General features: G+C 37.9%; 2 protein-coding genes and 1 long non-coding RNA gene across 10 annotated transcripts in view; 2 read left to right on the top strand and 1 right to left on the bottom strand.

The window, feature by feature from the left end:
- Positions 1 to 417: 417 nt before the first annotated feature.
- Positions 418 to 5,612, bottom strand: LOC120431704 (zinc finger protein 2-like). Its single transcript, XM_039596823.2, has 3 exons — positions 5,595 to 5,612; positions 1,794 to 2,074; positions 418 to 1,732 (listed from the first exon to the last, which is right to left on the bottom strand). Exons 1-3 carry the CDS (start codon positions 5,610 to 5,612, stop codon positions 514 to 516), a joined length of 1,518 nt encoding a protein of 505 aa, XP_039452757.2. The 3' UTR covers positions 418 to 513.
- A 295-nt stretch (positions 5,613 to 5,907) lies between these two features.
- Positions 5,908 to 7,659, top strand: LOC120431702 (uncharacterized). The gene is made up of 3 exons (XR_005607940.2): positions 5,908 to 6,367; positions 6,427 to 6,935; positions 6,996 to 7,659. It is a non-coding gene; the product is annotated as an uncharacterized LOC120431702 (long non-coding RNA).
- Positions 7,660 to 7,893: 234 nt separating this feature from the next.
- LOC120431703 (TPR-containing protein DDB_G0280363-like) overlaps positions 7,894 to 24,748 on the top strand; it is a 124,710-nt gene continuing 107,855 nt past the window's right edge. Inside the window, exons 1-2 of one of the 8 annotated variants that reach the window (XM_052710199.1) lie at positions 7,894 to 9,026; positions 24,378 to 24,740. In XM_052710199.1, the coding sequence (XP_052566159.1) occupies positions 24,570 to 24,740 (171 nt within the window). In that variant the 5' untranslated portion in view covers positions 7,894 to 9,026; positions 24,378 to 24,569. The remainder of the gene's footprint in view (positions 9,027 to 24,377; positions 24,741 to 24,748) is intronic. The other 7 variants (XM_052710200.1, XM_052710201.1, XM_052710197.1 and 4 more) reach the window with 7 other exon arrangements.

Raw genomic sequence — 24,748 nt, 5'->3', positions numbered from 1 at the left:
GTTTACCGAACCATACGCGTTTGTGCAATATCGGTGTCAAATTTCATGGATTTTGATTTTGGATATGAAAATGTCATTTTGACTTAAGTAAAAAAAAAAAATTAAAATGTTTAAAATGGAATAAATTTGAAGAACTATGTGGAAAGTTCTTTGTCAGAACCACCTATGCCTTTTTAGTCTATGCTTAAAACTATATTCCCGCATTTATATAAAATTGATAAGAGTAAAAGAAAATGCAAATAATGTTTTTTTATTATTTATTTACACATGTATTTCAACTCTTAGGGACCATCCATAAACCACGTGGACACTTTAGGGGGGGGGGGGGGGTTTGGCGATTGTCCACGCTCCATACAAAAAAGTTTTTTTTGTATGGACAATTGTCCACGAGGGGGGGGGGGGGTTAGAGATTGACAAAAAAGTGTCCACGTGGTTTGTGGATGGTCCCTTATTAAGATTGAACGAAAACAGAATGTTGATCACGTGTAAAGAAACCAGGAACCAGTTTTCTCTTCAACCGACTTCCTCCTTCGGAACCTTCTTAGCCCGCTGCCGGAATCGCTGCCGCGGTGGCGGCTTCTTCTGTTGCGCCTTCCATTCCGCGTAGTTGGGCTCGTGCTTCATCTTGTGCGCTCGAAGGATTTCGCTTTTCGTAAATGCCTGGCCGCATTGGTCACAACGGTAGTTACGCTCCCGGGAGTGCACGAGTTGGTGTTTCTGCAGCAGATTCTTCGATGGAAAGGTTCTAGAGCATAGTTTACATTCGGCGCCACGATTCTTGTGGTAGAAATCGTCGTGCTCGGTCAGTTGGTACCCTTTGTTGAAGGTCTTTCCGCAAGTGTCGCACTGAAACTGGCGAGCGATTCGTTTCGTGATCTTTTTCTGATGATTAGCGTTGTGTTCCCTGACTTCGTGGTTGCGGAGACTGTCGTTCGTGCTGAAACCCAGCGGGCAAAAGTTGCACTTTAGCGGCCGATTTTCCAGATCGTGGAATCCGAGGTGGTGGTTGAAGGAACTTACGAGGGGAAACGATTTGTCACACTCTTTGCAGCGGTAGTCGATCTTGGTCGCGTGCGCTTCCGTTAGATGGCACATCAGCTCGGTTCGACTTTCGAGCAGGGTGTTACAAATGAAGCACTTTCGATGTAGAATGTCTTTGTACGAGGGCTTTGGCGTTGGGGGTTTGTCTGGAATTTTCGGCCGTCGCCCTCTCTTGCGTATGGTTTCCGGAATCAATTTGTGTGGGCGATTGGCATTACTTTCAACGGCCGTTTGCTGCGGCATTTGCTCTTCTTCTGATTCAACTGGATCATCTGGAAAATCATCCTGCATGCATGGCTCAAGTTCGTCTTCTATCTTTTCAATTAAAAGCGCTGCATCGATTTCGGTACCAATAACATCATCCAAATAAGTATCATCGGCTTCTTCATACTTCCCGATAGACTCGAAAGGAACCATGCTCTCCTGGGTGAACGCAACCAATATAGAACGGAATTCGGCCTCGACCTGCTGAATGTCTACAACCCAACTCTTGAGCAAATCAATTCGAACCAGACACTCCTGACAGATGTCCGTAAAGTTGCTGTCCTTCAGTAGCGTAACCTTCAGGCTCTGCTTGAGAAAGTTTCCGATGGACTGCGTCCCAACCTTACCTTCGTAGCAGGTCATCTCGTTCCGGTTTTTGAACTGCAGACAAAACCTGCAGCATACAATCTCCAACTCCTGCCCTTGTCTAAAATTTAATTAAGTTTTAAAAAATGAATTCACGCAAACTCCTATAACCTATAACCCACCGATCGATGAACCACCGCGGTTCCCGGTACTCCTCCAGTGGGGCATTGCCAAAGTGCCAGCTGCAAATGCCTGATTCCGATTTGGCCAAACCATCCAGCAGGAGTCCCGTGCCGGCGCCGATGGCCTGGTACCACCGGTCACGTAGCGACTCGTTCCGGGGCAGCTGCAGCAGTGGACACTCGGCGATGGTGGCCTGCTCGCAGCCCGGAACGGCACAGGACATTTTTTTTGCGTTGCGACCGATGCGACTCTGTCGGAACTTTGTTTGTTTCTTGCGTTTCTTGTGAAGTGTCAAAGTTATGTTTTATTTACGCTTTGTACTCTAAAATAGTACTGCTTAAAAATATATAAATTTGGTTCGAAATTACTCAAATTTTGTCAAAGCCTAAACCTCTTTAGAATGAGTATTGGTCGGCCTGCTCTAAAGTAGGGGAAATATTTATACCCATTCCCAGTCAAATCGACGGTAACATTTCAAAAGGCATCATGTACATTTTGACACTTTCTGGGTTATTGCATATTCTAAAAGTACTCCTGAGCAATTCTCTACAAAACCGGCCGATTTCGACCATTTTTATTTTTTGTATTTTTTGATTTGGCTCAAACTTTGTGGGGGCCTTCCCTATGACCAAAGAAGCCATTTTGCATCATTAGTTTGTCCATATAAATTTCCATACAAATTTGGCAGCTGTTCATACAAAAATGGTACGTAAATATTCGAAAATCTGTAACTTTTGAAGGAATTTTTTGATCAATTTGGTGTCTTCGGCAAAGTTGTAGGTATTGTTAAGGACTATTTAGAAAAAAATAGGTACACGGAAAAAAAAATTTCCCGATTTTTTTATTAACTTTTTTTTCACAAAAACTCAAATTCCCAAAATACGTATTTTTTGATTTTCGAGATTTTTTGATATGTTTTAGGGGACAAAAATCCGCAACTTTTGAGCTATAGAGAAACATGGTCAAAAAATCTGCCGCCGAGTTATGATTTTTTGAAAAACTGGTGATTTTTGGAAAAAATCGAAATTTCATACATAAAATTTTGTTGGCCTCATTTTTTAATGCAAAATTGAATTTGCAATCGAAAAGTACTTTACAGATTTTTTGATAAAGGGCTCCGTTTTCAAGATAAAGCCACCGAAAGTTTGATTTTAGCGAAATATTTGCAGTTTTTCAATTTTAAAAAATAGTGACCATGAGTGACCATTTCTAAAAATATTTTTTTTGAAAAGTTCAGAAAATTTGCTATAAAATTGTCTAAGAGACATTGAAGATTGGACCTCTGGTTGCTGAGATACAGCGGCTTAAAGAAAAAGAAACACGAAAATTGAAGTTTTCTAAGTCTCACCCAAACAGCCCACCATTTTCTAATGACGATATCTCAGCAATTAATGGTCCGATTTTCAATGTTAATACATGAAACATTCGTGAAATTTTCCGATCTTTTCGAAAAAAATATTTTGAAAAAAATTAAATCAAGAGTAACATTTTAAAAGGGCCAAACTTTGAATATTATGCCCATTAAAAATGCTAGTATTGATTTAATTTTTTTCAAAATATTTTTTTCGAAAAGATCGGAAAATTTCACGAATGTTTCATGTATTAACATTGAAAATCGGACCATTAATTGCTGAGATATCGTCATTAGAAAATGGTGGGCTGTTTGGGTGAGACTTAGAAAACTTCAATTTTCGTGTTTCTTTTTCTTTAAGCCGCTGTATCTCAGCAACCAGAGGTCCAATCTTCAATGTCTCTTAGACAATTTTATAGCAAATTTTCTGAACTTTTCAAAAAAAATATTTTTAGAAATGGTCACTCATGGTCACTATTTTTAAAAATCGAAAAACTGCAAATATTTCGCTGAAATCAAATTTTCGGTGCCTATATCTTGAAAACGGAGCCCTTTATCAAAAAATCTGTAAAGTACTTTTCGATTGCAAATTCAATTTTGCATTAAAAAATGAGGCCAAAAAAATTTTATGTATGAAATATCGATTTTTTCCAAAAATCACCAGTTTTTCAAAAAATCATAACTCGGCGGCAGATTTTTTGACCATGTTTCTCTATAGCTCAAAAGTTGCGGATTTTTGTCCCCTAAAACATATCAAAAAATCTCGAAAATCAAAAAATACGTATTTTGGGAATTTGAGTTTTTGTAAAAAAAAAGTTAATAAAAAAATCGGAAAATTTTTTTTTCCGTGTACCTATTTTTTTCTAAATAGTCCTTAACAATACCTACAACTTTGCCGAAGACACCAAATTGATCAAAAAATTCCTTCAAAAGTTACAGATTTTCGAATATATACGTACCATTTTTGTATGAACAGCTGCCAAATTTGTATGGAAATTTATATGGACAAACTAATGATGCAAAATGGCTTCTTTGGTCATAGGGAAGGCCCCCACAAAGTTTGAGCCAAATCAAAAAATACAAATAAAATCCATTTCCGGTTTTGGTAGAGAATTGCTCTCCTAATAAGCTACCTCTCCACCAAAAATGAGCAAAAGTTACTTCAGTAAAGTCTGTTTAATCATGATTTTAAATGAAGTAACATAAACAAAATCTCTGCCATCAGCAGAGCCTGTTTATATAGCCCTGTCAACCTGTCAAACAAAAGACTAGTACATAAACCTAGTGACGAAAAAAAAGCATCATGAACAAAGCGCCATGTACATTCGGCGAAGAAAAACGAATCATAACAAAGCGTCCCCCTCAATGACAGCAGGGTGATATAGACGTTGGTGATTTCAAAAGAAGTTACACACAAAGAAAAAATACTCTAAATTTAAAAAGATCGTTCGTTGGATTAAAAGTTCGCGTTGGTGAATATTCGTAGAAAGTTCAAACTTTTTAATTTAAAAGTTGGAAAGTTTTTGATACTACCATGCATTTATGGAACAAAATCGTTGTATCGGTAAAAGTGTTTTACTTTTAATTGGAAAAGAAACCTTTTATGGCAAGAATAAAGTACATTGAATACTACAGTGATAATTTCAAAAAAATGAGCTTGATTTTTAAATTTATTTTTAAGAGTTTAAAATAGCATGTAAAAAAACATTTTTTTATTGCATTGAACGCTTCTGCTCAAGGTTGGCCAACATCAGAGTCCAAACTGTAAACTGTAAACAATAATATCAGCAATCTTAGCTTCATTTTAGGACCCAATTGAAAATGGATGCTCAACATTCAAATCCAGAGTTTTTTTTAAAAAGGACCTATAAACTATTGTCTTTCATATGTTTAAACACCCTTACCAAAAATCATGATTTTTTGAGTTCCAAATCCCTCTTTTCATACGAATTTTTCAGTTCAACTTATATAACCATTTTTATGGTTGTAGTACCTGAACTCAAAAATCGTATGAAAAGTGGGATTTGGAACTCAAAATATCATGATTTTTGGTAAGGGTGTAGGACCTTATCAAAAAAACTCTAGAAATGCGTTTTTCTCAAAACGCATGGTTTGTACATGATGCTTTTTGGAATGTTGGCGTCGAAATCAATCCGAATTCTGAAACGGAATCTATAATCTATAGTTAGAATCGTACACAAATTCCGTTTCAAACGCAACAACCGGTTCGAACACGGGACCGGTTGTTGCGTTTGAAACGGAATTTGTATACGAATCTAATTGGGTCCTAAAATGAAGCTTAGATTGCTGATATTATTGTTTACAGCGATAAAGCTTATTTTTCTGAGAACAATGACCCTTTGTACGACACAAAGAGTTTAAAATGGATTTTTAAATCAATTTTGAAAAATTAACCTCGCGGTCCTTCTTGGCAGAAAAGTTACTTGACAGGACAGCAGGGGACCATAGTTGATCCATCGAAAAAACGTTGTCTTGTCAAAAAAAAATTTGCATTAAAATGAAAAAAAGTGATCAGAAATGGTTTTTAATCGTGTGTTTAACCGTTGTACATAAAAATTGACATTGGGCTTTAGTACCCAAATTGGGTCCTAAAATTAAGCTTAAATTTGCGATATCATTGTTCACAACGATTAAGTTTATTTTTCTAAGTATAATGACCCTTTGTACAACCGCAAAGGATTTGAAATGAATTTTTAAATTAATTTTTAAAAATAACTTCGCGGCCCTTTTTGATACACACAAAAAAATATTACTGTAATGACAAAAGTAACTTACTCTCGAAAGAAAAGGTGGTCAAAATTTGCTACATTAAAAGTTTTTTTCTTGTTTTGAAAATGAAAACTTTTACTGCTACAGTTTTTGAAAATCTCATTGCTTACTGAATTAAAAGTTTTAACTTTTAATTCGACTGTATAATTTCTTTCATTTTGTCGTTCTCGTGTAACCGTCCACGCCTAAGTCCAAAATGTAAACAAACGTTTAGGTGCAGGTGATTTCGGTGGTTAGTGAGTGGTGGTTCACGACGGCAATCAATGCCGAGCGCGGCCACAGCCAGGACATAAACCACGACTTGGACGCGGAAACCTTCGAAGGAGGATGGTGCGAGTGCGGAACAAGTTTGGGGATTTAGGGGAAAGTTGGTTTTCAAAAGGATAAGGCCAGCTTCCTGCAGGACCTGCAGCTGTTTCACGACCGGAATGGGTAAGAAGGAAGCTTGGGTGTTTGGTGGCGTTTGTGATTGATTTTGTTTGTTTTTGTAGGACGCCGTTTATGCGGTTGCCGAAGATCGGAGGTCGGGATGTGGATTTGCACCGGTTGTATTCCCGGGGTGGAACGGGGTGGGTAGACGAGATTGAAGTTGAAGCAGATTTGCATCCGCTTTTTGAACAAGTACCAGTTAATTTTAACGGTGAGGAGAAGGATCCGACGGAAGAGGAAAACGACGAGAAGCGGCATAATCGGAGGTGGTCAGTGCGGATGTTGCACTCGGTGCCGGCGGTTTATGACCATCAGCAGCATTATGTGCCGGAAGTGATGACGGGTCAGTGTGGGATGTCCTGAGGGTCAGCAGTCCATTTCTCGTTACGGGGCATGTTTAATGAGTATTACCTAAACATCCGGAAGAACAGTTTGCACCAGTTCTGGAAGGACCGTCTGTACGAAAGCCGCAGGTCCTGGAACTGTCGTAATCGGATTACTTCCAGAGGTTGGAGCGAGATCCGACGAACCTGATCAAGAACATCTACCTGGAATACCGAAGAAGTCACCGGTGAGTATTGAGAATGTGTTCAGTGTCTAGCCAATTTCATTTACTTTCAAACTCTTTCAGCAACTCCCACCCGCAAACGCTCATCTCGCGACGGCGCAGCTTCTTCCGGATGAACTTTGACGGCGAGTTTGCAACATCTGGGAGGACGAAGTGATCGGGAACTATCCTTTCAGGCCGAGTTTCAGGCGCTTCACTTCCCAGCCGGAAAACGTCGACTTCCCTTCCCGAATCAACAACCAATGGCCAATTCCTCCAAGCCTGTCCAGATGATGGCCGGCAACGAGACCACCCTGTTCTCTACATCGCTGTCGAGCTCCAAAATGAAGGGCGCGATGTTGCTGCCCTACGAAACGTCCATCCGTAACCTGCTCAGCCTGGGGTCTTCGGACGCGGAAGTTGGCTAACCATAAGCAGATGCGTTAAATACAACAATAAAACGAAAACATACTGTTTTAATATTAAAATATTGAAATAAAATCCATCACATTTTTCGAAAATCATCACTGTAATGTTAAGTGTTATTTATTCTTGCCATAAAAAGTTTTTTCTTATATGAAAAGTAAAAAACTTTTACCGATACAACGATTTTGTTCCAGAAATGCATGGTAGTATCAAAAACTTTCCAACTTTTAAATTAAAAAGTTTGAACTTTCTACGAATATTCACCAACGCGAACTTTTAATCCAACGAACGATCTTTTTAAATTTAGAGTATTTTTTCTTTGTGTGTAGAAAAGGTCCCACTTGACAGCTCGTTCCAAGGGGACCATAGTTGATCCATCGAAAGATCCAATTGCAAACTTTTCGGTCAACTCCTCATAATCTAGGTACCCTACTCACCGTCGTTCGTTCGTGTTACCCGATCCCAAACTTGCTCTCTCTTTCCCCCAACCAGCAAACCACCATGTTCCGTCTCCCTTTCGCTTTTTTTCGCCCATTGAACTTTTCCGAGAGGTATTTTGTGCCTTTCTGCACTGCACTCTTTCATTGAGTACGAACGAGACACGGTGAATGGTGGTGTACGCGCGATTGTCGCGAAAGCAAAGGAAAAATCGGTCCGTGAAAAAGGCGTTCGCGCGTTTCCGTCTCGATTGTGTGCGCGTTGCGTGTCGCGTGGGCCTCGACCGGAACCGGAAGTGATCGTTTCGGGTGGGCTTCGGTCGGTTTTGGACGCGTAACTCGCGCGAAAAGTTCAATTTTCCTGCGTTCGTCCATCGCAGTAGGTTCTGCGGCGGGGGCCTCCATTGAAGGCACGGCGGCGGCGACGACGAGGACGGAACACACCTCGGCTGGTGGAGAGAGCGGGACAGAGCGAGCGAGAGGCGAGAGCGAGCGCTCTCTTTCCTTTTCGTGTTGACGTGCGCGCGCGCTCCCGCGTGTTTTGTGTGTGTGCGTGACGTCGCGAAATTTTCGCCGCTGGTGCAGGCGTGTGCGTGTGAATAACAAGCTCGCGAGCGGCCTGCCAGGATCGTGCAACGATCGTGTCGCGTTTCATTCAGCAAAAGTGCAGCGCAGCACGGCAACAGTGTGGCAAAGTGACGTAAGCGCCAGAGGAGAGGAAGAACGAGAGAAAGAGACGGAGCCGTTGCGTGTCCGCCACTCATCGGGCCAGCAGCAGTGTTGGTGGCGTTGAGACGAAGTGAAGTTGTGTGCGTGTGTTGTGAATAGAAGTTGCAAAAGAGGTTTGTCATCGAAGTTTTTCTCCGTTCCTGTTGGATATCGCGCGACGACGACGACGACGTGGAAAAGAGTAAGAAGTTTGGCGTGTGAATCGGAAGAAGGAAGAAGAATAATTTCGTCACGAGCAAGAAGAGAGCCTGTAATAATAAATTTTGTGTGGTTTTCGCTCAACGTGTTGGTCCTTAAAAGTGTGTGTTGATTTGTGATTGAAGAAAAACCTCTGATTAAAGGAAGAAGATTGATTAGTTTTGGCGTGTGATCAGGAGAGCAGGAAAAGTGGGAAGAAGCAGCAATTTTTGGTGGGGCAACAAGGAGGAATAATCAAAAGAAAAAGGATTTTTTCATCTTTATCGTTCGTGGTGTTGGTGGCTGCTGCCTGATGACGTGCAACGAGATTTTGCAAGCTCCGTAGGTAAAAACATCTTTTTGTTGTGGTTGTTTGAGTTTGTGTTTTTTTTGGGTAGAAATTGCATTGAAATTCCTGAATAAGTTGGGTGGGGTAGGGAGTTGAAGGTTTGTCCTTTAAAAGGCTCAATTATTAATCAATGGAATATTGACGGTTAAGGTTTTTGAAGAGTTGCAATTATTTTTAAAGTTTATGTCACCTCCCCCTCCCTTTAAAATTGGCCCGAATAATCAAACTTTTGTCAGAGTCTAGGGACATGGACTTCGAAAAATATTTGCAGTGGCCTTATAAATTAAAAAAATAAAATATAAATGCATTTGCATATATTTGTCTAAATTTCTTCGTAAAATTTCTGTGTACAGTACAGTAAAGATTCTACGAAGCCTCGATCCAAAGTATCCGATTGTCCAAAGTTCGTTTATCCGACAGTTTTGTATTGTCTCAAAAAAAAAAAAAAAACTTTGGATTTCTTTTCTGCGGTAAACACAACCCAGTAGGGCCGCTTTAATTTTTTTTTGTAATTTTCGGTGGTGTTCTCGGATGTACAGCAATTGTTAATATTGACAAGAACAGTGCTTGGAGCGTCAATCTAATCACAAGACTTTCCAGCATGCTTTCATCGGACTGGCTACGTTTGTGTTAGATTATATTAGATTAAAATAAATTATGTACAGTACCGGAAAAAGTTTTTCTTTTGCGATAAAACATCAATGCTTAGATATTTTTAAAATTATTGATTGTAAAATAACCGGACTAGTATATAGTGCATTTTAAGAAACTTGAATAAAAAAAATGTTTCGCTCCTGTTACAACTTTGGGGACATCAGAAAAGAGGTTTCAACTGAAATCGAGTTATGAATAACTCTATAGGAAGTGAGCAAGCTAGTTTTTATCAACAGTTTTACAAAATAAGTTGTTTAAATCTGGAGCAACGCGAGAAAAGGGCGGCTATGCACTTTGATTTGCTGTCAAGCATGTTACTTTATGTCAAGAAAGACTGCTATTGTGTTTTTTTTAATTAACTTCTAAACCAAAATGAATACAAGAAAATTTACAACAAAAAATAGATACATTAGATATTTAATATGAAAATTACCAAGGTCGTTAATCGATAGAATTATCGTCGATAATATTATCGTCTAACGATAACAATAATGGTTATCGTTATCGTCGGGACGATAACGATAATCTATCGTTATCGTTATTCCGATAATTCTATCGGCGATAATTTTATCGACGATAACGGACGATAACTTATATTTAATATATTTCTAAAATTGACTAAAACCAACCAAATCATGTTGAATTTTCAAGCTTCCTCCTAGTAAATGTTTTTTTGATAATATGGTAAGTTTCAAAGTATAAATACTAAAAAAATCACAAAATACCGTATTTTTTGAAAGTACTCAAATTTTTCTAATTTGAAATATGGGTATCAGACGATTCGAAATTGTGCATTGTGTTCACTGTTTTAGAATGAATGAATTTTTTGAATGAAATACTCAAATTTTCACAAAATACCGTATTTTCTCTGAAATACTCAAATTTTTTTAATTCACAATATGGGTATCAAACGATTAAAAATTTTGCATGCATTTTAACTGTTTTAGAGTTTTTGAATTAAATACTCAAATTTTCACAAAATACCGTATTCTCTCGAAAATACTCAAATTTTCACAAAATAACCGTATTCTCTCGAAAATACTCAAATTTTCACAAAATACCGTATTCTCTCGAAAATACTAAAATTTTCATGATTTGCAATACGGGTATCAAACGATTCAAAATGTTGCATTTATTTTTACTGTTTTAGAGTTTTTGAATAAAATACTCAAATTTTCATAAAATACCGTATTTTCTCGAAAATACTCAAATTTTCATGATTTGCAATATGGGCGAAGCAAAATTTTACCGGCTTTTTTCATTTAAAAAACTCTAAAACAGGGAAAATTCATGCAAATTTTCAAATCGTTTGAAACCCATATTGCGAATTGTAAAAAATTGAGTATTTTCGAGAAAATACGATATTTTGTTAAAATTAAATTTTTCATTCAAAAAACTCTAAAATATTGAAAATGCATGCAAATTTTCGAATCGTTTGATATCCATAGTGCGGATTATAAAAAATTGAGTATTTTCGAGAAAATACGGTATTTTGTAAAAATGTAAGTATTTCATTCAAAAAAACTCTAAAACAGTGAAAATGCATGCAAAATTTCGAATCGTTTGATATCCATATTGCAAATTAGAAAAATTTGAGTACTTCCAAAAAATACGGTATTTTGTGTTTTTTTTTAGTATTTATACTTTGAAACTTACCATATTAGGCTGGTACAAATTTTATTTCAAGTTTTTGTCTCCCGCCCCCCCTTCAAAGTTGGCCCGAAAAATCAGGGGGCAAAAAAATATTTTTTCAAAAAACTTAAAAATTTCAATGGAAATTGAAGTGCAATCAGCTGAAATCAATTTAAAATGCATTCCCCTGCGTTTAGAATCATTTTTAGCATGTTTGGGTTGATAAATCTTTTGATTTTTTGGAAATCATCGATGCCGCAAAAAGTTTTTTTTTTGCATTTTTTTTTGTTTTCGTCAAATTTTCCATTTTTTGAAATCTAACGATTGCAAAACAACTAAGCTAGTGTAAAATGCATTTTAAAACACTTTTTCCATGCAAATGCTAAAAATATAGCTTGTTACATCAAAATTAACATTTTTTTATTTTTTTGCCCCCCCCCCCCCCCCCCCCTTCCTCGACCCCGACCAGAGCCGAGGGACAAAAACTTTGAAAAATATTTGCATCGGCCTTATCATAAAATGGAATTAAGGACTCAACAACCTACACGTGATTAAAGTAACACTTTTGTTACATTTTCCGCGGCACCGCTCAACCATTTCTTCGCACCAAATGTTCACAAACACCATTCGGTTGTGAATGTAGGCGCACCTTGTAGTAGGTACGTGTGAAGCCAGCCAATTGCAACCAATTGCGGATGCTGATGGTTTTCACCCAGTGTGATGCGCTGCAGTGCACTGACACAGTGTTGCCAGCTACGGAGATGCCCGTTGCGAAGATGCGCCCGGCTGGTTGCACATACACAGTTTTCCTCTACTCTCTAATTATTTTGATTGTTGGTGCGGCGGGGGTGAACAGACTTGGGTTTGTTTCTTTCTCTCTAGTCGCGGCTTTGATCTTGATATCTTGGCCGCGGCGTTTGTAGAGCGCGAAGTCTCTTTTTTGTTGCTTCTCTCTTGCGAATGGATTTAGCAATTCCAACGAGTTTTACGGAACAACCGGCCGGCAACCCCCCCTGGAGGAACGAAGAAAGTGATGCAATGGGCTTCAAAGTTTTTGGAGCGAGCTCGGCGAATGATGGATTGATGTTCGTGCAATCGAGCAATCGAATAATCGATCCGACGTGGTCGCTGGGCTGTGTCAGGAAAATGTTTCGAAATATTTTTTTTATGTGTTTGAAAATTTGGTCGTACTGACTTTCAGTGTCAGACATTCTTGTAGTTATTCAGTTTGCGAGAAACTCTCCGCCACCGAGATTAACTCGTGACAACGGAGTGAAGAGATAGCTTAACTTCCCCCGAATCTTCATTAAAATTCCAAACTCCTCTGCTGGGTTGCAGTTGAGAGGTGAAATCAGTAATCGCCACCTTCTCTCTTTCTTACAGCTCTGGTGAGCTCCACCAGCTGATGGATGGCCCAATGGCCTGTCGTATCGTTGGATACCGGGTGACTTTCTTCAGAGTGAAGATGGTTATTTTCCCTCCGGGTTGGACGATTTTGACTCACGAATAATTAGGTAAATTTGGTAACGGAACAGATGAATTTTAGAAGCAGTTGAAGTTGAGCCATTCTCTACGAAATCGGCCGATTTCGACCATTTTTACTTTTTGCATTTTTTTTTACATTTTTTTTTATAAAAAAATGTTAATTTTGATGTAACAAGCCATATTTTTAACATTTGCATGGAAAAAGTGTTTTAAAATGCATTTGACACTAGCTTAGTTGTTTTGCAATCGTTAGATTTCAAAAAATGGAAAATTTGACGAAAACAAAAAAAAATGCAAAAAAAAAACTTTTTGCGCATCGATGATTTCCAAAAAATCAAAAGATTTATCAACCCAAACATGCTAAAAATGATTCTAAACGCAGGGGAATGCATTTTAAATTGATTTCAGCCGATTGCACTTCAATTTCCATTGAACTTTTTAACGTTTTTGAAAATATATTTTTTTTGCCCCCTGATTTTTCGGGCCAACTTTGAAGGGGGGGAGACAAAAACTTGAAACAAAATTTGTACCAGCCTAAAGAAAATGTTGGCAAAATTTTGCAATAATGTTGCGCTAAATGTTTTGCAAAGTACTTTGGATGATAATAGGACCGAATCCTGAAACTACCAAACATAAGAGAGATTGGAAATTTACCAAACCAGTTTGGAGTTAGGACAAAAGATAAAGATAACCATTTTTGTGGATTTCGATACAGAGAATAAAAGTTAACATTTCGATTTTTTTTTTATATTTTAACCCAACAATGTTCTCTGTCAGTATGGTCATGTCTGCTACATAATAACCAGCATCTTTTAATGTTGAAATATCAACTAAACATCCAGGAGATACCTGAAATCTCAACATTCGTGTTTCTTACTAAATTTACAAAAAAACGAAAATTTACTAAATTTTCAATTTGGTTCTAAATAAAGGTGGAGTTCAATTATTCAATTTAACATTTTAAAACCTTTGTGAAAAGTTAAGCTTGATTTAAAAAAAAATCGTAATATCTAAAGGTGAATTTGGAAAGATTCTATAATCTGTTTGATTCCCTGAGTTTATGGGACTTATTCAAATAAAAGAATATAAGGTTATTACCGGACAATTTGACAAAAGTGCGTTGCTGAAATTGAAACAAAACTCAACTTTTTTCAGTTATACTATCTATTTGTTTAAAAATGTTTTTTTTTTCCCAAAAATTTAGAAAAATTCGATAAGATAACAAAATTGACAAAAAAAAATTTTGTTGTCTAATTTTGTATGTCGGACCTACGCTAAATTGATTTCGAATATTTTAATCCAATATGGCGGCCAAAATGGCGGTGATGTAATATTGAAAAAAATGCATTTTATTTTTTGATAGGTAATCAACAACTCAAATTCGACTAAAATGGGGTCGCAGAACTCGAATTTAATGTTAAAAACAAGAAAATGGAAAAAAACACGAAACGTTTTTTTTGGTTCGTTATTCGATTATTCGAAGTCCCAAACCTTCGGATAATCGAGTCTGAACTGTATTTTATTCTTTTAGTAATTCTCTAGAACTTCTCAATAAGTTTTTTTTCTTCTATTTTGTTTTATTCGATTTAGATGAAAGTTTGTTCATGTATTTTCAGATTTTCTAAATTGCGCTTGACCTTGAGTTTAGACTGGTGCACTTTGCACTACAAAATCTGGTGCAGGTTCTCCTGATTTTTTTTTGAAAATCTTGTGATTTCCGGAACTTTGTCCTTGTAAATTAATTTTTAATCAATCGGTTTGAAACTGTAAAGTGTCCCACTACAGGTCAGATTTGATTGTCTAAAGTTCTCGGGATAATTTCACTTCGGATGATGGGCCCATCCATAAACTACGTGAACACTATTTTGGAAATGTCTGTGTCTGAATGATGGTGGATAATCTGGAGTATTTATTAAATTTGCTAAAACCAAGTACACTAACCAGTAGACCAGCTTTTTGTGAACATTTTTGTTTAACTTGACTTTTACTAAAAGTTATTCTATTCCTTTTACAAGCATTTCAAAAATATATTTCCTAAGTGTATTCCAATCTGACGAGAATGCACTGGAGTCCACGCAATTTCTATTATCGGCTGAGTTCTTTTGTGTGTTCCAAGTGCTGTCATTTGGGACGAAATTTTAATCGAACACTTACGAAAAGTGGCATTTATGGAGAAAGTTTTCTGGCATCACTGGCTCACTCTTACACGCGCTGGTGGTGGTGTTGGTGGCCAGCCTTTGTGCTTTATTTGCCTTCGCTTCTCGCTCGGGTTTCGTCAGCCTTTGATTGGAATTACTGCTGTGTGAGATGGCAGAGAATTTCCCTTATCCGAAGTTCTCTAAAAAACCTTTCGGTTAATCGAATCATCGTTTATTTCGAATATTCGAGTACGGTATTAAGCTGGGTTTCAAAATAAAACTAAAAAAATCTAATCTAATCCACCAGCTAATTGACCCCGATAACTAACTAGTCGTATGCCCAAACAACGTGGCACTGGTAGCTCTGATTATTGATTTGACGAAGCTTAAACCTAACAGGCGGGGTTCACGTCCAATCCAAACATTGCCTGAGGAGGAGTTCAGTTGTTGCCACATTATGAACTCGCCGGTTACGCGTTCGATGTTGAACTTTGTTTGATCTCAAGTGTACGATTGCACGAGGTCGTTAAAAAAAACCCAATTAGTGGATAAAACTTTCGGCAGCCCATAAATACCTCACGGCCAATTGAAACCATCGTCCGATTCGAGCTCGAAACCGTTTCCTCGATTGGCCGCCGTAAAAATACTACAAATTTCCAATAATTACAAAATACACAAGACGTTTCGTCTAGCGTGTTTACATTTCGACCATCGCGTGTTTAATTCTGGAAGAAATTCCAGATCTCGCACGGGGCACCATCTTGGCTTACATTTTTTTCCTTCAAACCAACAACACCAAAATACACTCAAACCCAGGCGAAATTCTTAGCGCTCTGTCTCACTCTGCCGCCTCGGCTGTCCGAATGCATTCGTCTCGCATCAATCCTTCCCAAAGCGACTCACCGATCAGGCAATCGCTCCCCCAATCGCCTCTCATCAATGTAATTTCTTTGAGAGCGCTAATCTTGATCTTTTGCTCACAGATACATAGAAGAGTTGAATTCGTGGAGGTGGAATTTCGTAAAAAGTAGTTTTTGTCAAACTAGTTAAAAAAAACTACAAATATCATTTGTCATGTATTTCATACAACTTTTTTAAAATTTACTCTAAAATGTTTTTTTTTTTTCCTTTTCTCGAAGTTATATTACAATCAACACCTTCCAGTGACTGAATAACGAAAGCGCCCACCGTCCCGGACACATCTGGCCATCTTCCCGTCCCGTCCCCCCCCCCCCCCATTCAATAAGCCCTGAAACAATCCTACAATTTTCCCCTCAAGCGAAACGAAGAAAGTTTAACACTTTGCGCGATTTGAGTGACCAGCTTGGTGCACACACAGCCACACCCACACTGTTGCGCCACTTTCGTCTCGTTCCTCTCGGCAGGCATGACCGACCAACGTGAATAAATCGTCTTGTAATGTTCGAATTGGGGGAAAAATGGTTACAATCTTGATTATTTTTCAAAAGGTCCAGGAATGTAAATTACATGAAGATTATTTTTAATTATTTCTTAAAGTTTTGAAAATGCGCTAAATAAATCTTCATTTTTTTAGGGACATTGTTCCACAGTCCTGCAAATTCGAATGTAATTAGTAGTTTTACAACTCAGTTTTAGCGTTTTCAATTCGCTTTTTAATTCATTCGAATACGATTACGTTGTAATATTGTGTAGTTTTTTATATTCTTTTATACATAACAGTTCTTTCAGAACATTGACTAGAATTTATTTTAATTCCTAGATATTTCAATATTCTGTCAAAATATTTATTCTTGTTATAATGATATTTTCAAGACCTGTTCCATTCTTTAAAACATAAGCAGTTCTATAAATTTTAATTAAATTTCAATGTCTATAGTATTCTTTCAAAATAATTTATTCATAAATTTAAACATAAATGTCCCATATGCATAAACAGGAAGCTGAGAAAAACGTAAGGCAATTTTGTTCCACACATCTGTCTACTCTACGTGTTAAGTTTTCGCGAAAAAACAGGATTTTCTCTGTTTTTGTAGAACAAAGTACTGCATATTTTTAGTTTTTCTGAAAGTGCACATGATTTGAATCAAACTGCATCATTTTCTCAAAAGTGATGAAAATGATTATGGGACATTCATGCGATCAGGAGCGCTTCTTTAAAAAGTCTTTTGAGATTTTCTAAAAAATCACATGTATTTCAATATTATTTTGATAGAATTTAACTTGCCTCTGAAATTATTTTTAGAATTTTCCATTCTTTCAAACATAAGCAGCTATGTAAAAAGTCAAATAATTTATTCTTTTTAACAAAATTTGAGATTTTTTTACATTCTTGCAACATGAACATTTAAAAAAGTGTGTTGAAGTTTTAGATTTTTTTAAATTCTAAGGTAATTCAAAATTATTTTTCTTTTTTTTTCCTTAATAATATTTTTTTGTGATTTTTCTTCGATTCTTTCAAACATGAGCTGTTCTTTGACAAGTTTGACAAGCATTTTTTTAATTGAAGCAAAATCTTAGTTTATTTTTACTTGAATAATAGTGTTGTGAGCAGGGCTTGAAAAAAGATCGGTCACTGTCGGAAATTGCTGATATTTGATAGCGCTCGGGAGTCAGCTATCGACATCGTTGAATGTTTACTGACAGCGCTTATTATCGCCATTTGGATGCGACCGTTGGTTGATACACACGAAGTTGACACGAAAAAATACCGAGCTCAACACTCAAACAGCTGGGCGACACGACGACACATGCTTCATTTTCTCTCTTTCCTATCTCTTTCCTGCTTGTGCGGGTGTGGTGACAGCAAACATTTGAATGCAGTCACGGCCCAAGTGTTCGGAATTCCGGTACAATTCATGTGGGCGACGTAAACTTTGAGAATATTTGCAAAAAACCTCAAAGAAGCAAGTAATAAAAATTTAGTTCATTGGACCTTTCGAAAAAAAAAAGAAACTCCAGATTTGGTTATTAAAAAGGCAACCGAAACAAATTTAAACAAGTTTTCTGAACTTTTCGAAAAAAAAAGATTTCAGGAGTGGACAATCGAAAGACGGGAATTATTCAGTTAAAATTTAGCTTTAAGTGGCTATATCACTTTTTCAAAAAGCTGTACAGTACAGCTGTACATTGGCAATTTGATTTAACATAAAAAGCTGAAGCAAACAAAAAATGTTTTGACTAAAATTTCTATTTTTCCAAATAACACCACTCGGCGGCAAAATTGTTATCCATACTTTTCTGTGGCTCTAATGTGAAAAAAATTAAAAAATTAAAAAATACGGATTTTGAGAAATTGTTTTTTTTTTGTAAAAATAAAGTTATTAGTCAAAAATTGGCAAAAACTACCTATTCGTAAACATCGTTCCACCTTTTTGATCTTAGAAAAAAAAAAAAAAAAAGATTGGAGCGATGTTTTTGATCGCAAAAATTACAGATTTGATCAAATTGAGTTCTGCAAAGTTCTAGGATCATCTAGACATTCTAACAAATCACTAGAAAAAAAGAATAGTCCCGATTGCTTAAGTTATGGCCGAGAACCAGCGAGTTGAATTTGCCGTCCCAACTTTGTTGAGGGCTTGGGAGTTGGAATGTTAAAAACAATTTTGTTTTCAAGAGTGTAACAAATTCTTCCAAATTGCCGTCGTTTGTTGAAAATATCAAACCGATTTGAAAATTCATCCGCGAGGTTCACATTGAACTTTTTTGAAGTTTTTTAAAGAATTGGATTTTGCCTTCCTCACCTCACTGAGGAAAGGCTATAAAATCATTCGAAAAACGAAATTCTTAATTTGACCTCCTAGACCCACCTTCATGTACACATATCGACTCAGAATCAAATTCTGAGCAAATGTCTGTGTGTGTGGTGGGATGTTGATCAAAAAAATTTGCACTGAATTATCTCGGCACTGGCTAAACCGATTTGGACCGTTTTGGACTCATTCGATCCGTCTTGGGGTCCCATAAGTCGCTATTGAAAATTATAAAGTTTAGTTGAGTACTTCAAAAGTTATGCTAAAAAACGATTTTAACAAAAGTCCGGAAGATTGTAAAAAGGGTGGTTTTTGTAAGAAACCCCGTCATGTTATACATTTTTAGAAAGGTATTCGAAAGACCTTTCCAACGACCTCAAAATATCGAGGATCTGAAAAACCTATCAAAAGTTATAGGCACTTAAGTGATATTTATGTACTTTTTAGATGCCGGATCACAGATATCATGATGAAAACGTTGTCCGGATCTGTCATGTGACACTTCGTTGGATGGGTTATCAAAAGACCTTTCTAATGAGTTAAAAAGATTTTAGATCTGACCACCCTATCAATAGTTATAAGCACTTAAGTGTTATTTATGAACGTTTTAGAGGCCGGATCATATTTCGATGAAAACGTAGTCCGGATCTATCATGCGACTTGTCGTTGGATAGGTAATCAAAAGACCTTTCTAAAGAGTTCAAAATATTGAAGATCTGACAACCCTATCAAAAGTTATACGCAATTAGGTGTTATTTATGCACTTTTTAGAGGCCAAATCTCAGATAATTTGATGAAAACGTTGTCCGGATCTGTCATGCGACCTGTCGTTGGATTGGTAATCAAAAGACCTTTTCAACGAGTTCAAAACATTGAAAATCTGACAACCCTATCAAAAGTTATAAGCACATAAGTGCCCTGAATTATGACTGACTACTCAATTTGATGGCAATGAATAATGAATCAAGTTGATAAAACACTGAAAGGTCCGCCATTTTGTATTTATTTTGGATATTATTACCCTCTAAATGTGAGGGAGGCACCAATCACCTAAGGGTGGATTAAGTAACGTTTTTAATCTAATATAGCGCAGCCAATCTTTCGAAGGTATCCTGGAGAGTGTCTTACACAGTAAAAAATGTGTAAATTTGGAAGGTGTAATGTAATTAATAATTGGTCTGCCTGTGTGGATCAATCGGACCGCGCACTGGATTCACAATCCAGAGGTCGCCGGTTCGAATCCCGAGGCAGATGCAAAAATTCTAAGTGTTGATATAGGTATTCGGTGCCCTCTCCTCGTGCCATACCGTCACACTTAGGAGACCCGGGAGGCGGAGTCTTGTCGCAAAAAGAACGATACACGCCTGTGAATCCGTTGACGAAACCGCAAGGTTTAAGAGGGCCACATTATAAGGTGTTACGTCGATTCCGTTTTTATTCCGTAATTTTAGAAGGTTGAATATTACCTCTTTTATGATGTAATTTTACCTCAATTTAGACTGAAAAAGCGACATTACAACAGAAAAGTGGTAAAATTACACAATATCAGAGGTAAAATTACACATTTTTTCTGACATAAAAGATGTACCTCTTTCCAGATGTAATATTACTATGATTTTTTTTCTGTGTAGGTTAGATTACGCCAAGCACTCTTTATGTCATTTATTAACATTTGTATTGCATTAGAATGCATTGAAACATCACAAGCGTTAAATCGGCCAGGCCTACTGCGTAAAGCCTTATCGCAGAGACATGATTCGTTGAAGTGGGTTGAGTTTGAGCACGGAGTGTTCGAACAACAACACAATTCTGAATCGACAGGGGAGGAAGAAGCGTGGGGACACACCACCATACGCTCCGAGATTTGGTTTATTCGTTGGAAGCACCATGCTCAGAAGGTTTGGTACTACGGGACCCTCAGCGATGGGACATTGTATTTCCAATAATGCCCTGGACACTATTTGCCGTGGTTATAGCGCCACAACTCGCTCTCAAAGAATGGGATTTTCAAATTACAGGTGAGTAATTCTCGCTGAAAGTGGACCACTATTTACACAAGGTGCTCAAAAATCAAAAGCAATGTACTTTTCCAATAGCCCCCACCAAGTTATGAACGAAACCATGTTTGGTTGGTTAAATTTGTCCTCACCTCGGCGCCACAAAGCTTAAACATTTTTTTTAATTGGTAATTTTTTGACTTAGGCGCACCTACAAAATTGCTCATAACTTTGCAAAAGTTCAACGAACCCTTGATGTTTAGGGGTGTTTTGGAAAGGAAATGAGCAGAGCTTTCGAATGCACTTGTCAGAAAAATACCGTTCCATACATTTTTTAGCCACAAAACACCAATGTATTTTTAAAAGTCATTTTTGAATGCCGGCGCCCCGCTTTATCGAAAAACTGACAAATCCATTCGAAAGCTGAGACGATTTCACATAAAGGACCAATAAATCTAAGGTGTATGTTCCTCCTATCTTTTTTAATCTAATTTTGATTCTGCGAGCGCAGCGCTCCGTTCGCATTTTGGGCACCCAAAATGTTGCAATTTGCTTTGTTTTGTCAAAAAATATATGTGCTCACTTTTTAAATGATCATTTATTGTCCAAGGATCAAAACGCACTTTCGATAATTGACCAATATTTATGTTTTTGGGTTCTTCCAGCCAATTTAATGCCGAAAAATTGTTTTTTTACTTTTTTTTTTTGTAAAATGCTCACTTACAATTGGGTGGACTTTTTTTCAGTAGAACTAATGAAGTTAGCATGTAGGAAATTTCACCACGAACATTTTTCTCTAAAAGAAAACGTAATTACGATACTCCAGTGCCAAGATATTTAAGTTTTAGTGAGAAAAAAAAGTGCCAATTTTACAAATTTCTCCGACAACTAGCACGGCCTATTATTTACATGCGGCATATGTTTTGAAGGCCAGAGTATGGTTTCTTATAGTTATTTTGGTCGCTGAATTCGGATCTGGAATCAAATTTCAGATTAACATTTAGATTTGGAGCCACGCCCAAAAGTTATTTGCGGTAATATGCTGTAATTTTAATCGCTAGTGATTTCGGTCATATTTCATCTTTCGCTCATCTTTAATTGATGTTTTACTCACGGATTTTTTTATGGAGATTGTTTTTTTTCAACTTCTGATTGTTTTGAGAGGCCTCGTGGCGCGGTGGTTAGCGGCTTCGGCTGCCGATCCCTAAGTGGCTATGGGGAATACACGCAAATAATATTTGAGCGTGGCTAAAATATCACTGTTCACTGTTAATCTGAAATTTGATTCCAGATCCGAACTCAGCGACCAAAATAACTATAAGAAACCATACTCTGCCCTTCAAAACATATGCCGCATGTAAATAATAGGCCGTGCTAGTTGTCGGAGAAATTTGTAAAATTGGCACTTTTTTTTCTCACTAAAACTTAAATATCTTGGCACTGGAGTATCGAAATTACGTTTTCTTTTAGAGAAAAATGTTCGTGGTGAAATTTCCTACATGCTAAATTCATTAGTTCTACTGAAAAAAAGTCCACCCAATTGTAAGTGAGCATTTTACAAAAAAAAAAGTAAAAAAACAATTTTTCGGCATTAAATTGGCTGGAAGAACCCAAAAACATAAATATTGGTCAATTATCGAAAGTGCGTTTTGATCCTTGGACAATAAATGATCATTTAAAAAGTGAGCACATATATTTTTTGACAAAACAAAGCAAATTGCAACATTTTGGGTGCCCAAAATGCGAACGGAGCGCTGCGCTCGCAGAATCAAAATTAGATTAAAAAAGATAGGAGGAACATACACCTTAGATTTATTGGTCCTTTATGTGAAATCGTCTCAGCTTTCGAATGGATTTGTCAGTTTTTCGATAAAGCGGGGCGCCGGCATTCAAAAATGACTTTTAAAAATACATTGGTGTTTTGTGGCTAAAAAATGTATGGAACGGTATTTTTCTGACAAGTGCATTCGAAAGCTCTGCTCATTTCCTTTCCAAAACACCCCTAAACATCAAGGGTTCGTTGAACTTTTGCAAAGTTATGAGCAATTTTGTAGGTGCGCCTAAGTCAAAAAATTACCAATTAAAAAAAATGTTTAAGCTTCGTGGCGCCGAGGTGAGGACAAATTTAACCAACCAAACATGGTTTCGTTCATAACTTGGTGGGGGCTATTGGAAAAGTACATTGCTTTTGATTTTTGAGCACCTTGTGTAAATAGTGGTCCACTTTCAGCGAGAATTACTCAGGTGTAAAGAAGAATAAAAACAGCTAAACATAAATTATGTAACCTCTATGCGTAAAACTGCGCTCCCCCGAGACCTACACCTGAACCTTCGCATGAATGTCACCACACAAATTATGCACGAACTAGGCAAGGACAGGAAGTATTTCCCACCACCCTGGCTTGCGTGTTTCGTAACATAGACGACCAACAGTATCCATCGTCGGCCACGAATGAAGACGAAAAACGATCGATAACAAAAACATTGTGACGAAGCGCACACACAGCTCGTGGTCTCGTTTGTCCTCTCTCTTTGGTTGTTTTGTGCGTGTATCTTTAGATTATGTTCTCTCTGGTTCCAACTTTATCTATGCATCATGCTGCTTTGCGTCGCCGACTGTGTTTTTGTTGTAAATACCTACCTACAAAGCAAAATAAAGTAACAAAATGCGAGAATGCGTGTGAGTGTTGCCATTTCTCTCTACAGTGTATGTATTCGTCATCGTGTACGGGTGTGTGTGTTCTGAAATGAATAACATCATGCATGAGTTTGGCAATACACAAAATAAATAATGACTATACCTCTAGATTGTGCTGTTGACGCCAACAGAGAGTGTGTGTGAGAGAGAGAGAGAGAGCAAAGGAGCAGAAATAAATAAAACCCAGTAAAAACAAAGCACTTAGTACATACACTTTGCCGGCACTTGATCATGATTCAGACAGCCTACAACGAATAACAGCATCAACAACATTAGCAAAAAAACAACAGAGGGATGTGTGATTGTGACCTTGTACCTTCGCACGCTCACACCGCACCGTTGTATTAGGAGGAGAGTCTCTTGATCATTTTTTGTTCCGCTGCTGGTTCATGTACTACTACTGTCTGTTTTGTGTATTGCGCGCTCCCCCTCTTTCTCTCCGGTTCCTGTACATTGCATTGGCTGGCAGCCAGAGCCAGCAGCACATGGTCTGGTCTCCTCGGCACGGTTTTGGAGTTTGCAATGATGCTAATATAGAGCACACACACACATGGCTATGGCTGGGAGGAATTCCAGAAGCAACGTGTCAGCAGTGAAAGCATTTTTTTTTGCGGCCGGTTCTTTTTTGTTTGCTTTTGCTTGTTTGTTGTTCTGTTTTGCTCGGTCGTCACACATTTGCAGTGCTGAACGCGTGTTTAGCTTTAAGGAATAGAGTAGAAGCTTCAAACGGGCAGCTGCTTTGGCAAAGTTTTTGATCAACCATGAGGTTTTGACAAACTTGAACTTGAATCTACACTTGGACTAGGCTGGCGCCGTTAATGATCGGAACAAAACTGTATTTAATTTTGAAACTGAATCTTTTAGGCTTTCTGCAATATCTATGGGTTCAATTCTTACTCAAGACAGACAGGAGGATGACAACCCATTATTATGCTCGCCAATTACATTATGCACAACACACCCCATTGCGAACCGTTTTATCTGACCACCACTTTTGTTCTCTCTCTTTACAGCAGTGGTGGCGCCGCCACTCCTCGGGGTCACTAAACAGCAGTTGTCAACCACAAACGACGTCGCTAGCGTTGCGCTAGTGCAACCCCGCCTTCCCACTCCTCCCCGTTTTTGTGTAATATCCACTAATATTGGCCACCACCGCCGGGACGACGACGAAGCTGCGAAGCTGGTGGAACCTGGCCGCCACCACGATGTCGGTGCAGCAGTACTGTCTGCGTTGGAACAACCACCAGCCGAACTTTATCTCGGTCTTCTCGACGCTGCTGCACAATGAGAGCCTGGTGGACGTGACGCTGGCCGCCGAGGGCCGACAGCTGCAGGCCCACAAGGTGGTGCTGTCGGCGTGCAGTTCCTACTTTCAGGTGAGTGT

Source organism: Culex pipiens, chromosome 3 (genome assembly GCF_016801865.2).
Source record: "Culex pipiens pallens isolate TS chromosome 3, TS_CPP_V2, whole genome shotgun sequence".
Taxonomy (NCBI): Eukaryota; Metazoa; Arthropoda; class Insecta; order Diptera; family Culicidae; genus Culex; species Culex pipiens.
Note: the sequence above shows the minus strand (reverse complement) of the source record. Positions and strands in the feature narration are given on the sequence as shown.